The sequence below is a fragment of the Mustela nivalis genome (assembly GCF_964662115.1).
Source record: "Mustela nivalis genome assembly, chromosome: 20".
Taxonomy (NCBI): Eukaryota; Metazoa; Chordata; class Mammalia; order Carnivora; family Mustelidae; genus Mustela; species Mustela nivalis.
Window position 1 is genome coordinate 25,487,225 of NC_139039.1, and position 18,111 is coordinate 25,505,335.

The 18,111-nt window shown below is 40.3% G+C and overlaps 1 protein-coding gene across 3 annotated transcripts; it reads left to right on the forward strand.

Annotated features, from left to right (window-relative positions):
- The first annotated feature begins 1,772 nt into the window (after positions 1–1,772).
- On the forward strand, positions 1,773–13,563 carry LEPROTL1 (leptin receptor overlapping transcript like 1). Of its 3 annotated transcripts, none has more exons than XR_014306727.1 (4): positions 1,773–2,778; positions 8,500–8,575; positions 10,382–10,434; positions 11,223–13,563. XR_014306727.1 is itself a non-coding variant. In XM_082715512.1 (4 exons), exons 1-4 carry the CDS (start codon positions 2,763–2,765, stop codon positions 11,337–11,339), a joined length of 396 nt encoding a protein of 131 aa, XP_082571638.1. In that variant the 5' UTR covers positions 2,521–2,762; the 3' UTR covers positions 11,340–13,563. The 3 variants fall into 3 exon arrangements, 2 of the variants coding, with proteins under 2 accessions (XP_082571638.1, XP_082571637.1); XM_082715512.1 differs by having other exon boundaries at positions 2,521–2,778; positions 10,248–10,434; XM_082715511.1 differs by lacking the exon at positions 1,773–2,778 and adding an exon at positions 8,058–8,165 and having other exon boundaries at positions 10,248–10,434.
- Positions 13,564–18,111: the final 4,548 nt, after the last annotated feature.

Here is an 18,111-nt window from a genome sequence, read left to right on the forward strand (position 1 = left end):
ACACCATTGAACGTGTGTTAAGTTTTGAAGGTAGTTGATGGTACATGGGATTCCTGATACTATCCTGATTCCTTTTTACGTATTTAATTTTTCCATAATAACTTTTTGAAAAAAAAAATAACCAAAGCTAAAGCTTCCCTAAAGTGTCTCTGACTTGACCCGTAAGAATTAGTAATTCCAAATTTACAAAACGATGGAGAGGATGAAATGAGATGTTTAAAGCACTAGACACATACCAGCTACTCAATAGACGACAGCTCTCTTCCTCCCACCCCATCCCCATCCTTGTGAGTTAACTCTGGAAGATAAGAAGCTATCTGAGTAAGTTTCGAAACTACATAAGGTAACACTAACTATTCTGTAAGAATACTTAGAGAACATTTAAAGGATATAACAGTAACTAATGCTTAAGAATCACTGGGCAAACTAATGAAGGTAATTCCTCACATCCTACCTTTTTCAGACAATTATTGTCAAGCTCTCGTTTGAATAGGAAGTCTTCAGGGTGCTTGATAAAATTTCTGATTCCTGGGCTCTGCCCACGAAAGTTCCGCAATGTCCAGCCCATTTGTATTCACAAGAGGAAATTTGAGGACTAGCATTTAACTCAGCTATAGGGACTTGTGGAAGCTCCAAAAGGCTTCCTAAAATGTGATTTCCCCTCCCCAGCCCCAGGAGCCAAGCTATGAGTCTAAGAGATAAGAACCTATCACTTTCGCCACTACCAGTACCACCACCAGTGATCAGTTATTTCTGTTAGGTTCCCTCATCCATCCTGGTTTCAAGGATAGATACTGTGGAACAAAACAAGAAAGGTGTTAATGGTGACTATTTGTGGAGTCACAGAATCATCTACTTTTCCAAGAATTTCACCTACTCCTTTCGAGTTGGTTGGGGAGGAGGATGCATACATCTGCTTCATTTTAAAGAAAGTAGCCAGTGGTTCACAGACCATCTTAAACAACATTTCTATAGCATATGTTCAAGTTCGCCTTGTGTTTTCACTACTACAGTCCTTAAATGGAAACTCTTCATGATTCAGAAGACATCAGAATTTTTTGCACTAACTTGAACAGAAAAAAAATTCTACTCCTCCACAAAATATCTATAGATTTATTGGGGACATTAAGCCTCAAGTGACTTGCTTTTTAAAAAAATTGTAATTCAACCCTGAAAGTAATGGAGAGAAGCAGGATAGGACAATACTTTCAGCTCTCAGTACCTCTCATTTACAAGTATTTTGGAAATATCTAACCATTCAACCAAGTTTTACATGCCAGTTTATTTTAATCTGGTGACTGAAAAGATTGAAAAATTCAAATCTTATGTCAAGCACCTCCACCTGTATCTTTTTAAAACCCTTTGAAAGATTCTCATTACTCGGAAGTTGTTAAAAAATATAATATAGGACTCTGCTAACCTACCCTAGCCTGGAGCAATCCCACTTGCCTTCTCTCTTCTCTCCCAACAGACCAAGCTCCTGGGGCCCTTTGCCTCCCAAGCTCATCAACCAACCACTTCCCCCACCTCCACCCCCAACACAATCTCTCTTCCTCATAATGGTTTTTCTCTTTTGTCTTCTACTTACACACCCCTTCATCCTTCAGTTGTCCCTCCCTTGGGGAAATCTCTCTGGTATAAATCAAAGGCTGTCAAGGACTATCTACCCATCTTCCTAACAATTATCACTGGTACATTTTTATATTTGTGTGTGTGCCTGTGTCTCACCAATCTGCAAGCTCCTTCAGGGCAGAAACCACACCTAGTTTTTCTTTTTTTAAAGATTTTATTTGACAGACAGAGATCACAAGTAGGCAGAGGTAGGCAGAGAGGCAGAGGGGGGGGGGGGGAAGTAGGCTCCCTGCTGAGCAGAGCCCATGGAGGTCTCAATCCCAGGACCCTGAGACCATGACCTGAGCTGAAGGCAGAGGCTTTAACCCACTGAGCCACCCAGGCGCCCCCAAACCACACCTCATTTTTGCTCACCCCAGTATCTAGCTCTATTCCCCAAACATAGTAAATCTTGAATACATTTGAAGAATGACTTAAGTAGATGTATTTGTCCTTCTGCTTTCTCCCTTTTATTCCCCTAGCCCTGGACTACAAAACAAAATAAAAAACAAAAACAGAACTAAACTAAACCCTGCGATTCTGAGACTCCCAGGAGGTCGGATTTGTGTTAAAATGTTTATTTTGTATTTCCTGGGTCCCGCAGCTCCTTATCTCTGGAGGTGGGACTGACCAGAACCCTAGTTGGGTCGGAAATCAACGACCTAAGTGGCCTGACTTCTATTAGAAGGCTGGGGAGGAGGGAGCAAAGGGTGCGCTCTAGAGACCAGAATACTACCCTCCAAAGACATCAGAGCGTGCCTCCCAAAGGACGGCGGTCCTCCGCTCCCTTATCCTCCAAGAATGTAGGAGGTTGCAGGATCCGCGATGGGGGATCGGGAGTGGAGCTTCCCCGAGCCTGAGGGGAAAATGGGAACCGAACCGAGGCGAGAACGCCAAGCCTGCGAGGGCGGCGATCTGCACAGCCGCATGGCAGGGAAAAAAGGGGTCGGTCCTACCGCCCCCAGCCCGGCGCGCCCCCCGCGCCCCCGCGCGAGCGCGAGTCGCCGGCGGAAGTGCTGCGTCGCGCACTTCCGGGTGTTGTCTGGCCGCCGCCGCCGCCGCCGCGCGTCTCCGGTCTCCCGGCCGCCGCCGCCGCCGCCGCCGCCCCCGCAGCCGCCCAGGGTCCCGGAGCCAGGAGCGACGTCACCGCCATGGCCGGCATCAAAGGTGGGCCTGGGGCGTCGGGCGCCCGAGGGCTGGGTGGCCGCGTGCGAGAGGGGGAGGGGTCCCTGGCAGCCCCCGCACGCCGCCTCCCCGGCCCGGGCTCCCGCCACGGAGGTCTCTAAGCTGGCGGCTGCCTCCCGCCCCCCGACCCCCGCCTCCGCCCTCGCAGCCTGAGAGCCCAGCTGGGCGCGGCGCTCCGGGGTGGGCCCGCGGGGCGGGCGGCTTCTCCGTCAGCCCCTGCTTTCTGCTGATGTCGGCAGCCTCTCTCCCACCCATCGGCCCCCGTAGAAAGAACGAAGCGGTCCCTGGTCTGCGAGAGTCCCGCAGCGCCTCGGGCCAGCACACATGTTCTGCAGGAGTTTGCATCCGAGAGACGGGCGAGCAGAGAGTGATCTTGAGGGGCTTGAGGGCCCTGGAGATGCCCGTTACGGAAATCAGTGTCATTTCCCTCTTGGAGGCACTAGTGCGGTCTTCGGGGGCTGAGCCAAACCGAGTCCCTCCGGAACGCCCCGGAGGGACTTAGGGACGGTTCTTTCAGAAACCTTGGTCCTCACATCCCGAGAGTGGCCATCCCTCTCAGGACCAGTCCTCCAAGCTTCACAGGCTTCGAAAACTGATGCGTTTTGATTTGTGGTGTTTGTCACATAGGGTTAGACCCTGTAAGCGACCCCGATGTGCCCCTGTTCTCCACAGTTGCGCGCTGAGGCTTTTAGTTGGGTTCGTTACAGAAAATAGTGTTAAAACTTAATGGGAAATGGCTCGTTTATTCGTCTGTTTCCTTTAGAAAGAAGGAAGGTTGTGTTTTTGCCACATTGTTTCGTAGTTTTGTTACTGATTAGAAGGAAACACCGTTGACAGCGTTTTCAACTTTTTGGCCACGAATTACATTGATTTCCTGCCCTGCGGCTTTGTAGAAGGGACAGACAAGCAGGAGGTGAAGAACTTTAATAGCAATTTTTTTTCCCCCTGTTTAATTTGTTTCCTTTAGGACAACTTTGATTGAGCTGCTTTCCCAGAGTCACATTTTTACTGGTTTGATGTCTGAAAACATTTAACTTCTGATGTAAAACTTTGTCATTAGATGAGCGACAAAGATCATTTTTAATCTCTTTTTGAACTGTGATAGACCTTCTTAAATCTTTGTGCGGAAAGGCAGTTAGGGGAGAATGCTGTGGTTTTTCAGGATGCTGCCAGTTTCGCAGTCCTTCCCCATTTCTTCAGTGTCATCAACAGAAATCTCCTCCCTTAAAAAAAAAAAAAAATAATAACTGAAATTTCCTTCTTCAATTTAGGAAAATATTAACCAGGTGAAAGTATCTCCGACGGAATTGTACTTAGACTTTTGGTTTCAGTGAGATTTTCTGATTGTTATGACTGTTTATCAGGACATTTTCTTTCATGGGCCTATCTCTGCATCAGGCAGCAGTGTTGCTATAATTGGAGACCATTACTTAATTCTTAAGCCATTTGCCTATTATTTGGTTATGTATTGGATTTTTCTGATAACTCCCAAGGTAGGGAACTGGTCCCTGCCACGCCAATCTCTTTGTAGTCACAGAATCAGCACCCTGTCTCTGGAGAGTTTAGGTAATTGGGCTGTTCCATCCCTCGCCTAGAGGCTTTGGGAGTAGAAACCAGACTCATCTAAGTTTTGCCCTCCAAATGTTTCATCACACAATTACAGTATAAATTTTTGTCTTGTTGATGTATCATCTGGGACAACCATTTATACACAAATGATGAAATTTGTATATAAATCAGCCTAGTTGCTGATTTCATAAGACTGGAGAAACTTTACAAGTTTTGAGAACACTTCTGAGCAATGTGTTTAACCCCATTGGGGTTAATCCAGTGCGATTAGAGGTAAGATATCACTTAAAGTTATTTTTTGATACTTAAATCTTACCTTGTTTTCATTTTTAATTTTTTAAAAATGAGATCTTCTTTTATTAACTCTCTAAGAGTGTACTTAGAGAATTTAGATTTTCTTTTTTGATAGGAACATAAATAATTGTTCTCTGTCATGAAAGAGTTACCCACAGAGACCATTAGGCCCTAAAGCTACTTTTCTTTTGGCCAAGATTACCACAAATGGGTATGCTTTTTGAGATTTTTCTGTCTGGTTTTTTTTTAAGGTTGGGTGTTTTGTTTTGTTTTGTTTTGTTTGGTCTCCTTTCTCTTGTCAGAGGACAGATCTTGCTTATGTGCACTTCTGCCTCCTATGCCTCATGTGTTTCAATGTGTGAAACAAGATCTTCAAATTTAAAATTTCATGTTACAAGTTACAGGTAATGGTGATCATTTCTGGGTAGGGAAGTTATTTCTCACTTAATTTTGTTCTGGCTAAGTGAATTGCTATGGACCAAAATATGTATAAATGAACATACGTGGCTCTAATTTTTTATTCTGCTGAAATTCACATACAATTTATCACAAAATGAATAAATAACGACTGAATAAGGGCCTAAGGGTCTGTTTATGAAAAATGATAGCTTTAACGTCTGGGCTTTGTAACGTATGTTTTGCTCTAGTGACCCTAGTTTCCTCCGGGATTCTAAACTATATTCTGGATAAATGACTTCTGAATAAATAAGTTGTTACTATATAGTATTTACATTCAAAAAGTGGAGATGGTTCCCTGAAACTAATGTTAACACTGTATGTTAATTATACAGTTACATAAAAAAATTTTTAAGTAGAGCTGGCTGTTTACTTCTTCAGGGTGTCTTATAACAAGTATCTTTAGTGTTCAGAGAATTATTTGCATTAGTCTTATTTTATAGAAGAAAGAATTGACACTCAGACATGATTATGTAGACAGCTAGTTAAGTGGCTAGTAGTAGTGCTACTTTGTCATGATCTTCCTCTCTTCTTCCCTTCTGTCCCTTTTTTTTCCTCCCCCTGGGTTGTTTTTTTTTTGTTTTGTTTTGTTTTTTAACTCAGCCTGAGTGGCTCAGTGGGTTGGGCGCCTGCCTTCGGCTCTGGTCGTGATCCCAGAGTCCTAGGATCGAGTCCCGCGTCGGGCTCTCTGCTCAGCGGGGAGCCTGCTTCCCCTCTCTCTCTCTGCCTGCCTCTCTGTCTGCTTGTGATTTCTCTCTCTGTCAAATAAATTTAAAAAAAAAAATCTTTAACTCATTCTACAGATATTTATTAGTGTTAAGAGCTGGGGTGTGAGCATCAACAACAGAAAAACTTTTTCCCTGCTGTGGTGGACCAGACAGCTCATTAGGGAAATAGATACAGAGGCGCCTGGCTGGCTCAGTTGGCTAAGCATCTGACTCTTGATTTGGCTTCAGGTCATAATCTCAGGGTCATGGAATTGAGCCCCACTGTGGGCTCTGTGGTCAGGACGGAGTCTGCAGCCCCCCTGCCTCTGCTCCTTACTCCCCTTCCTGCATACTTTCTCCCTTTCTCTCTAAAATAAATAAAGTCTTTATTTTAAAAAGGGGCGCCTGGGTGGCTCAGTCATTAAGTTTCTGCCTTCAGCTCAGGTCATGATGCCAGGGTTCTGGGATCAAGCCCCTCATCCGGCTCCATGCTCAGCGGGAAGCCTGCTTCTCCCTCCCTGTCTCTCTCTCTCTGTTAAATAAATAAATCTTTTAAAAATAAATAAATAAATAAATAAATAAAAGGAAAACCAATTTTAAATCTTATAAAATTACAGCTATGATAACTGACTAAAGGGGATGTATATAGTGGGGGGGGGGCTGCACATGCCTGGCCCTCTGCCTGGAATGCTCCCCTCTGATACCCACATTGATTCACTCTCTCATTTCATACAAATCTCCGCTCAGATGTCACCTCATCAGAGATGCCTTCCCAGGCCACTCTGTCTAGGATAGCGCGCACATCCTCTTACTCTACCTGATTTTTTTCAGAACACTTAACATTCATTTGCTAACTTTGTTAGCTTGTTTTTTATGATTTTGTTCCCTGCTAGACTATAGGATTCGTGAGAGCAAGAGCTTTGATTTTTTTTCATTGTTTTATCTCTGGTATCAAGAACAATGTGTGACACATACTAGGTGCTCAATAGATATTTGTTGAATGAATGAATGTAATAGGGGGAATTGGTCTAGCAAGAAGTTTGAAAAAACTTAAGGGAGGAAGAACTGATTGAGCCAAGATCTAAAGGACACTTGGCAGAAGGAGGAAGGAAATGGAATGAGAATGCAAGCTCCATGTGTGTGGAAGGGCCTCGTCTGGTTTATTAACGTATCTCCAGTTTGGTTCCCAGTAAATATTTCTTGAATAAATATTTCTTGAATGAAACGAATGAATGAGAAAGTGTCTGAGGTAGGAGGGACAACATGTACAAGGGCCATGTGGGTGAGGGAGCCTGCCGATTTCCAGGAAGAAAAAGGGCAGTGTAACTGAGTGCAGAGAGGATGGGGTCATAGGCTGGTATGGGTGTATCAGGCCGGGTTTTGAGGACCTGTGAGCCAAACACATGGTAAGCTCGGTATTGAGTTGCCTTCCATTGTAAACTTGAAGTTAATCTGCTATAAAATGAAAAGTGCAATTTCTTTTCTTTTTTCTGTCACTGAAAATGGAATGGCATTGAGAACCAAATAAATGTGTTCAGGGTCGACATGACCTACATCAGTGAGCTAAGTGAAAACCACTACCATGTGAGTAGGTGTCCTTGATTATGACCATTTTAATCCAGAGAAGTCTATGAGTAGTACTAGGCAGGATTTAACCCCTTTACTGTTAATTCTGGTTTGTATGTGTTAACTTTTCTCTTGGTAACTTTTACACCTTCTACAACCCTTGTGAATTTTAATATTTCTCTGAAGGTTAATGGACTGCATCATTTAAAACAAAAAACACCTAAGTAATTCTCTTAGCCACTGCAGTTGTAGAAATACAGGTTATATAGAATTCAGATAAATTGATCATTTATATCTTTGCTTAATTCTAGGCCATTGATTAACTATGCCTATTGAATAAAGTTGTTTCTACTAATATATTTGAAAAACTTTACAAAATATAATGCTTTGTATATGTGTGTGTACAATTCTAAAAACTATGTTTTACCTGTAGAATGCATCTGTTGCTTGTGATAATATAAAATAGTGATACCAAAGAAGGATTTGTACCATTATCCTGCACATTTTCCAATGTATAAACAGTTATGGGAGGAAACCCAACTATAGTTTTGTAAACTATTCAAAGATCTATATCACAATGAGTTGATTAAAATTATTAACACCAGATGTCCTTGGACACTCTTTTCTTACCAGTTTTGAGTAGATTGGGGGTGTATGTGCAAGAAGCAGGAGCTGATCATGATAGACTTTCCCACAGGATAAAGTTCTGAAGTCCAGTAAAGCTAAGAATGCATAGTTTCTCCACATCCTCCTTTTCAAACTATGATGATCTGTGCAGTAAGTGTAACACTAATGACTGGAAGAGCAGTATTGATCTGGCAGGCTAGACTACTCACTGGAAAACAGAGCCAGTAATGAGGGAATGTGGTGGTGTGCTCACTCTGGGTCAGGGTTTTGAAAATCAGTGTTGCCTTATTTTGTCTTGAAGACGACACAAAAAACTTATTCTGAGACTATAGATAACTCCCTTTTAATGCATTTGTTTTTTGTGTGTTGTGTTTTGCTTTTTGCTTCTGGGGTCACAGGTAATGTTCAAACTGCCAATACTAATATTAATAAAAATAATATTTAGTTTAACTAATACTTGTATTTGACTCTATTTACTTTGCAGCTTTGATTAGTTTGTCCTTTGGAGGAGCAATTGGGCTGATGTTTTTGATGCTTGGATGTGCCCTTCCAATATACAAGTATGTAAAATTTTTGTCTTTTTGGATGTTTAAGGGTAAAATTTTTCTACTTTTAAAGCTTTAAAAATTTTTTGAATGGAAGCTTCAGTGTTCATTTACCAAGGACAAACCTTTTTCAAAGTACGAGAACACTTTTGGTTATTGCATTACTGCTCAGTTTTGAGTGCCTGTTGATAAAATTAAACACAAGGAAATTTAAATTGTCCTTTAAGCACAAAAAACACCAGAAGCAGAATCAAGAGACAGTCGACTATGAAAAAAAGTCATGTAAGCAGTTACTTTCCATTGGATAGAAAGAAATATTAAAAATCAAAAGGATAGGTTAGTAAGAAAAATACAGGCAACTAAATAGAAAAATGCAAAACAGATACCAAAAAAGAACTGTAAATTACTGATCACATGAAATTATACTCAACCTCTCTCAAAATTAAATGAAGTCCTTTGGCAGAGATAAAAGCTATGGGCAGACAGGCACTGTCCTGTGCAGTGGGGTGAAGAATAGCTATGGGCAGTCGTCTTGGAGGCCAGTTTGCTTGTGGCTCTCGAAATGTATATATTCCTTGAACTAGTCCTTCCACTTAGAATTTCTCATATAAATCTACTGGCAGGTGTTGGCCAAGATATGTGTAGTGAGGGAAGAGTATGGATATTCTCAGCAGCCTTGTTTATAACAGTAAACAAACACCTGAAGGCATCCTAGAGGCCTGTCAAAGGAGAAACGGTTAAACTCTGGAATGTCCATCAGTGGAAGTAGCAGGCAGTGTTAAGAAGAATGAGGAGGAACTATAAGTGCTCATATCTCAAGGTGTTCACAATACATTGTTAAATAGAAAAGTGCAATGGTTCATGTTGTTAAAATTTATCTGTCTGGAAATACAGAAGGTTCCACAAGAAGGTTATTAGGAGAATGGAAGGAGAAGGCAGGGGAGATATGTTAGCTTCGAGTTTTCACTTTTTGTGCTTTTGTGTTTTTTTAACTTTTTATGTTGAAATGATTGTGTGCTATCAAAAAGCTGCAAAAATAGTACAGAGAGGTCCCCTGAACCCTTCACACAGGCTTTCTTCAGTTGCCCTGTCTTACATAACCATAGTTGTAGTATCCAACCAGGAAATGACATTGGCACAGAACAATAGCTAGACTGTACATTAAAAGCCATTTATTTCCAATATTCTGACTGAAAGTCTTCAGTATTACTTTCAGTTTGTTTTCTACATTTTGACTTCAGTATCTGGGGAGTTCACAGTGACCTAACGAGAGTTTGGGGATGTTCCAGCTTTACCCTAAGAAGGCTGTTATTCATTAGAAGTCAAGAGCAATGAATCTTGAGTTTAAAAAATGACTGTGTTACTATTTCTATTTTCCATATGCTTTCTTTATTTATAATCTAAAATAAAAAATGTTTTTAATTTTGGGCCTTGATTCCAAATGCTTTAATTTATAAAGCATTTTCTTTTAATATAAGAAATATTTAATCATTGTGTCATAGTTGACTTTAGAAATACTGTGACTTTAAATGTTTCTCTTTTTAGTGTTCAGGTTATTGTTTATTTTTAAACTGTATCATGTTTTGTACCTTGTAATATTTGGCTTGATTTTTAAAAAAACATATATTATTGTCTAGGAAAATGACATAGGTAGTGAAAACTACATTAACTTATTTTTTTTTTCTAGCCAATACTGGCCTCTCTTTGTTCTGTTTTTTTACATCCTTTCACCTATTCCATACTGCATAGCGAGAAGATTAGTGGATGACACAGATGCTATGAGTAACGCTTGTAAGGAACTTGCCATATTTCTTACGACAGGCATTGTTGTCTCAGCTTTTGGGCTCCCTATCGTATTTGCCAGAGCACATCTGGTAAGTGGATCTATTCTTCTGTCAACAATTTTACATTAGACTGTGTTAAAATTGTCTCAGGAAAAGATTTTGTGAAATTATATGAAAACGGGATAAGGGACATAAGATTCTAGAGGATAGAGATAATCTTACTTTTACTGTTAACTGATACAAATGATACCGGAGAGCGTGGCTGGGGTCTGTGACAGCAGCTGGCTCCCCAGTACCTCACGCTCAGAACCAGGCCCGTCAGCTCACCCAGTGCTTACCAACCACAGGCCGCAGGCCTGAGGAGACCTTGGGGCGCTGGGCTCCATACACTTGTCTTCCCAGACGCACCGGTCGGAGTCACTCCTCCGACACTGAGGAGGTGGAGAAGCCCGGGGCTGGCCACTCTTCCATATGCAGAGGGCGGTTCTCCCCCTCACCCCTGTAAAAGAATGTTCACGAGTGTGTTTCTTCTTCAGTATTTTAATCGGCTCTCTAGATACAATTTTAGATTCACTGAAGAAGAGTTGGAGTGAATTGCTTTATAAACAGAAAGTTGTAGAAGTCTGTGCTGCCTCCTCAGAGTCCAGAAGTCTGACTGTTGAATAATTATCTTCGTGACTTTCTGTCTTTTTGAAGGAAGCAAATTAAAAACAGTATTGAAAGACCATTAAGTGTGCAGTAGAGTGAAAGTTATTATTACAAATTGTATTTGTTTTAGAGTGTGATTGGCTTACAACTAGAGTCTTCATTTGCTTTTCATTCTCCTTTTGTTTTTCATGCGTCTGTTAACGAAGTGTTTATCTATCTTATTTCCCTAGATTGAGTGGGGAGCTTGTGCACTTGTTCTCACAGGAAACACAGTCATCTTTGCAACTATACTGGGCTTTTTCTTGGTCTTTGGAAGCAATGATGACTTCAGCTGGCAGCAGTGGTGAAAGGAATTACTGAACTATTGTCAAGTGGACTTCTTGTCATTTGTTGGCCATCCACGCGCACACGAGCTGGGGCAGGAATGCTGAGTGGTACAGCAAGCCTCCTGGGGGTATCCTAGGTGCTCCCTTCTCACTTTCATTGTAAGCATACTATTTTCACAGAGACTTGCTGAAGGATTAAAAGGATTTTCTCTTTTTGGAAAAGCTTGACTGATTTCACACTTATCTCTAGTATGCTTTTTGTGGTGTCCTGCTGAATTTAAATACTTATGTGTTCCTGTTTAGTTATTTTTTTTTTAATCAGTATGCAATGTGAAGCATTTTTCAAATGTAACAACCATTTGCATTGGTTAGAAATTAGATTTCTGCTGGCTATTATTGGGCTAAAGGACATCTTTTATCTTAAAATTATTTAACCTCCATTGCAAAAAGTTCAAAAAAGTTTTCAATCAGTCAGGATGACATCACTCCCAATATTATGCAAACATGCAGACTGTTGGCATACCTTATAGACTGTATACTCAGTGCAAATATAGCTGCATTTATACCTCAGAGGGCCCAAGTGTTAATGCCTGTGCCCTCCGTAAGGGTTGCTGGTTTTGCCAGGAAACAGGTGTTTTGTGAATTGAAAATTATTTTATGGAATTGCTGCAAAGGAGTGCTTTTCTTCTCAGTTGTTGGAAGAATTTATTGTTAAAGGTAAGCGTGTAAAACCAGGTTTTTGAGATGGTTTTTATTTATGTTTATTATAAAGTAGAGTGAGTTGCATTGTGGGAAGAAATGACATTGAAATTCCACTTTTTGAATCCTCTTTCTATCTATAAGTGAAACGTTTGATCTTCTATCAGCCTTTCCTATTTTACCATGGGCGAAATGGACATACGGAACTATACTACTGATAAGGGAAAGTTGTATGTTTGCGTCATCTAGACCAGAAAAACCTTTCCCTGCTTCTTCCTTTTAACTTAATTTTATACATTGTATATATTAAGTAAAATAACTTTTCAAATATAGTTTAATAACACTTTAAATTAGAGATATTTATCTCACTTGGAAAGTAATTGCTATGCCATACATGCCGAGCGCCCCCTGTCCCGCAAGGCCTTGATGTGATTAACAAGTGACTTGTTACTCTTGCAGAGAAGTGATGCATTAACAATTTAAGATTTAGACCATGGTAATTGTAGTTCTTATTCTCTAAGATTATATCATATGTAATTTAAAAATATTTAAGACAAGTTTCTTGTATACCTCTCAACTTTTTTGGATTTTTATTTCATCATGATAGATACGCTGTTTCCTTTTAAATGGCATTTATTGTGTGAATTAATGCAAAGTAGCCAAATCCAGCTGTATAGCAGCTTCAAACACAAACCTGACCAAAAAAATCCCTGGTAACCAGGCATGATCAAATCGTAGTGGTCATTTACATCTCAACAATTACCAGTACCTTTTTCGAGATCTAGTTATGAAAATGTTCGAGTTGGTCTGACAGTATGTTGTTGAGGATATTTGTATGTTTGTTCAGTTTAATGACAGGAAGATGATTTTGCCTTCAGACAAAACTGAGTGATCATGACAGCTACCTTTTGTTGTTTTATAAAGTTTATTTCTCAAGAAAATGGGAACAGATTTTGGGTTTGTTTAGCTTCTTACGAAAGATGCGCGAAGGCCACAGGTTTTATTGCCAGACCCAAGTTGTGACTTTAGCTGTGAGATGGGAAGCAGAAAGAAGGATCTGCATGTGGCCATCCCACTTAGACAGTAGGCTGGACACGACTTGCAGTGTTACAATGACAGAGACCTAAAGAGGAAGGTACAAGTACGCGTGACGTAGCCGGTCATGCGGTTGGGAACTTAGTGCCTGGGATCTACTTGATTGCTTTTTTTGTTTGTTTTTTTTTTTGTTGTTTTTGTTTTTGTGGGAAATACATCCTCTGCCCCTCCCCCATTTTCTGTTCTAGAATATCAGTGCAGTGCACTGCTACTGTTCTATTCACTTGGCCATAGACTCTTTTTCTAATAGCTGCATATTCTTTCTGTGTACTGATTGCATTGGCAGCATTGTGTCTTCCATCTTGCACACTAGCTCGACATAGTGCTGTCTCTGACTTCTAGTTAGTTGTTTGAGGTATGACTTTTCCATAGAACATGCACTGATCCTGCATTGCCATTCTTCTATGGAAAGAAAACTTTTGATGATGAAACAATAAAGATTTTAAATATCTATTTTAGTTTGTGGGTGTTTTTGAAATGAAAATATACAACGCACCTTAGGAACTGAAGTGCATTACTCGTTTTAATAATGTGATCTAAAACAAGGATGGCATGAGTCATTAATGTCAGTCTTGTAAGAGTTTTACTCCCAAAATAGAATTGAAACCATAGTAATAAATGTTAGTGAAGCCCTGTGATTTTGTGCCATGATGAAAGGATTGGTAACCTGGGGAAGTAGATTTTTTACCTAACCCTTTCCAAAAAAGCCATAGATGATTTTGTTGATTAGAAAAAGACTGTTGATAGTCTAAAGTCAAGGTTGTACCTGTTTTTAAAGCTTCAGATCTTTTTTATGACTGTATGTTTTATTGTATATTTATCACCATTCATTATTAGAGCATTTTGCTTTTTGCCAACATTTCAAATAGTTAAAGGTTAAAAAAAAATCTGTGTGGTACAACGTGAACAGAGAAAAGTACTGTTCTCTTTTATCAGACATGAATCTTATCCCAAATTTTCTAATTATATAATTTTATTATATACTTTAGAAAGTGTAGGTCATAGTTTCTTAGTGTTTGATCTAACAGGATTTTAGGGGTATTGTCAAAATCATCCAGATTCCTAGAGTAAACCCTAGAATATGTATATTGAATGTGACAAGATCCGTTCCTAAGTTTCAGGTAACTTTAATTCAGCAGTCAGATTTCACAAGTAGCCGTGCACAGTACTGTGAAGTGATGTGTAGCTTTTACTTCTCGGGTGACTTTATGGTTTATAAAATTGGTGGGAAATTCAAAGTCATCTTTCTTCCATATAAGCCTATGTTATCCTTACTCTGGGTGAAGATTAGGGAGCTCTTTTTTTATTACAGGCCTCCTAATTTTCTGGCACTCCCAGAGAAGAGAACATATCTTGTAAAATAAATATTCCAGATAACTGAAGATTATCTCAGAAAGAACCGACATTTGTTTTATTTATTTTGGTGAAAGTATTAAATAAGCCATATGCTTTTGTACTTTCTTAGAATATAATAGAACATTTTGGATTTTCCTTGGTAATTTAAGGTTGTCATAAATTATTTCCCCCTCTTTTAAATAGCTCCAGACCTGTATTTTTCTGGAATTGTGTTTTTGCTGGCTTTACTTACAACTGAGTTTGTTCCTAGCATGCCTTAACTTCTTTTATTTCTGATTTTCTGAACTGTACTACATTAGGGGGCGTCTGGGTGGCTCAGTGGGTTAGGTGTCCAGCTCCTTGTTTCCAGTTCCGTATTCAGCAAAAAGTCTGGTAGAGGGTCTCTCCCCCTTTCCTTCACCTTCGGCCCTACCCCCAACTCATGTGCATGGGCGTGTGCACTCTTTCTTTCTCTCCAAATGAGTGGATAAATCTTTAAATAAATAAACAAACTAATACATCAGGAAAAATGGCAAGTTATTGGGGGAAAATGAGGTAACCAAGCAGACTGAATGCATTCTGTAACATTTCTGTACATAGTACCTCAGTGGGCCTCACCAGGTGTTCCCACCCCTTATACAAATGAAATGCTTTGAAAAGGCCTTTTTTACAAAATTGTAGCTGTTAAACTACACACCAACCAGTGGGCCGTTGTGAGAGGGAGCACAGACGAGGTGTGACGGTGCGGCAGAAAGAGCCTCCGAGGTCCCATGGCTGAACTCAAGGATGTAGCTTGGACACCCATAGGCCTCTAACTGATTTCTGAGAGCTTATCTCTCTTCACTGTTTATTTTCAGTTGCAGAAAGTCTAGATATGAAGACAGTTTGACAGTTCATTTTTACTGGACACTCTGTACTGAATATTTTGCTGCCAGTCTCTTGAAGATTCTTTGAATCCATCCTTGGGTTTAGGACCATACAATTCAGATATTAATTATTAAGCTTGTAATTCAGATATTATTTATTAAGCTTGTAAATTCCTATCAGAGGGAATAAAACAGTCAAACTCAAACATGTTTCCACAAGTGAGAAATTAAGACCATGAAATATCCCTTTTCCAATTATAGTTGTTTTCTTGTTTACGTTTAGAGCTAGTACTCACAGGGAAAACGTGTTGAATGGCTAATACTGTGAGAGAGAAACTTTGTGGCAGCTTACAGCCATAGAAACCATCAAATAGAACAATATAGAATGAGACTGAGTATTTCCATTATCTCTTTGTAAGAGAATTACTATTTAATAATTTAGTTACCTTGATTTGTACTGTATCTGACATTTAATATCAAAAATATCTTTTTCTCGGGACGCCTGAATGGCTCAGTGGGTTAAGCCTCTGCCTTCAGCTCAGGTCATGACCTCAGGGTCCTGGGATCGAGTTCCGCATCAGGCTCTCTGCTCAACAGGAAGCCTGCTACCCCCTATCTCTCTGCCTGCCTCTCTGCCTACATGTGATCTCTCTCTCTCTCTGTCAAATAAATAAATAAACTTCAAAAAAATATATATTTTTTTTTCTCTTTTGGCTGGTCAATGTATTATGTAATATGTAAATGTAGTTATGACATAAAGTCAGTAAACTTGTGTAGATATGTGAACCTCCAAAATAGAACAGATGTTTTCCTGAAAGCTAGGTATACCTCATAGAACATGTGGTGATTATCTCTAAAAATTTTCACTGTTGAAAAGTTTCCTAGGATTAAATTAAAATGGATGGATTTTAATTCATTTTTGTCATGGTCTAAATCATCAGCTTCCAAAATACAGAATCAGCTCTAATACCTAGTTAATGAGTACAGCAGTGAAGAAGAGGGTATTAGTCTCCCAAGGATTAAAAAAAAAAAAAATGGTTTTGAGCCATACTTGATACTAGAAAGGACATTTGTCATTTATAAGCATAAATGGCCTAATCTAGTGCTTAAAAGTGTCCTCAAAAAATATATTATTACAGGGGCACCTGGCTGGCTCTGTGGTAGAGCATGTGACTGTTGATTTCAAGGTCACAAGTTCAAGCCCCATGTTGGGCCTACATCCTACTTTAAACAAAATAATGTACATATGTGTACACACACACACACACACACACACACACACACACGTATGTATACTTAAAAAAACACCTTCCAGACACTGAGAAGTGTCTTATTAGTTGGACAACTAATTAGGTAGAAATGGTTTATAGTTCACCTTGACTATGTGAAGATAGTATGAAATATGTATACTGAATAAAACACTGCGTTTGGTTCAAGCTCTTCATCTAGATAAGTTCTTTGTTCCCAGGGGCAATTATATTCTACATGGCAACATTCTAGGTACTATTGGGGAACAGAAAACAAAACAAAACTTGGAATAAGGTCCCTCTCTGAACTAGAGACTCAGAAGGTATCAAAGGAAGCTGATTCCTATACATGCCAAAAGGGAAGTGTGAGGAACTGCAGGAGGAAAAGATTCGGGAAGGAAAAGGGAGGTGCATGGTAATTTCCTGTTGTGCTCTGGCCTGTCTCTCGCTGGTAGGCAGGGTCTTGGCAACAGAAGGCTTTCTCTGGTGCAGCAGTAGGGGTGGTGTTGGCTCTTAGGCTTCCTGGGACTCGGGGGAGTTGGGGCAGCAAAAATGGGGGTGGGCGCCTCTTGATTTTGACACCCTCACCCTGGGTCCCAGATACAGTGGAGACGTGAGAGGTGGTGAGATTTATGTTGTGTTGTGAAGGAGTGACCAAGCAGATTTGCGGATGAACTGTGTGGGGGAAAAAGAGAGGAGTCAAGGGTCACTACCAAGTTTTTGATTGTCATGTCAGGGTGGGGGATGGAAAAGTAGTAGTGAGGGAGAGTTTGAAAACAATAAGATCTAGACCATCTGTCCAAACTACTGGTTCATCATATCTGCGTGGGACCTGGATGTGACATCATTTGCCTTGTTTCAAACCTTTACCCTATGAAACAATACTGTGGGCCCTTCAGCCGTGTAACTACTTTATAAGCTCCTGGGGGTTGACACTAGCACAAATCTTGACATAGTGGTTACAGCGTGAGCTCTGGAGTCAGCCTCCCTGTACCACCAGCTAGTCCTCCTACTAGATGTGCAACCTTAAGTGAGTTAGTGGACCTCTCCGTGTCTCAGGTCCACATCTGTACAATGAGGATAATAACAGTAATGTGGCTGTGATGTTTCAGTGTGACGTGCAGAGGGCTCACAGTGATTGAGATGGTTAAGCGTTAGCTATCATGACTGCTTCTTAACAGTTCTCTGCACTGCTAAGCAGTTCCCTCTTCTCGTGGGAGTAGACAAACTGAAAAAATAGAACATTTTAACAATCCAGTCTAGTATATTGCTGATGGGAGTCACCCCGTTAGCCTCAGAGTATCTCTTGGAAATGCTCTACCACCCTGGTCTTCTCATTCACTGCAATATTTCAGGAAGGCCTATTGATTATCTAATAAATACCACCAAGGTGCCATGACACGCTTCTGATGGCTTAAGTATATGTGATCCTCCCTACCCCCACTCCCGCACCAAACTGAGAAATGATACACTTTTTTTTTTTTTTTAAAGAATAGGGAAATATATTGCCAAACTTAGAACAAGAAGGGAAAGTCTTGGTAGATCTGAAAC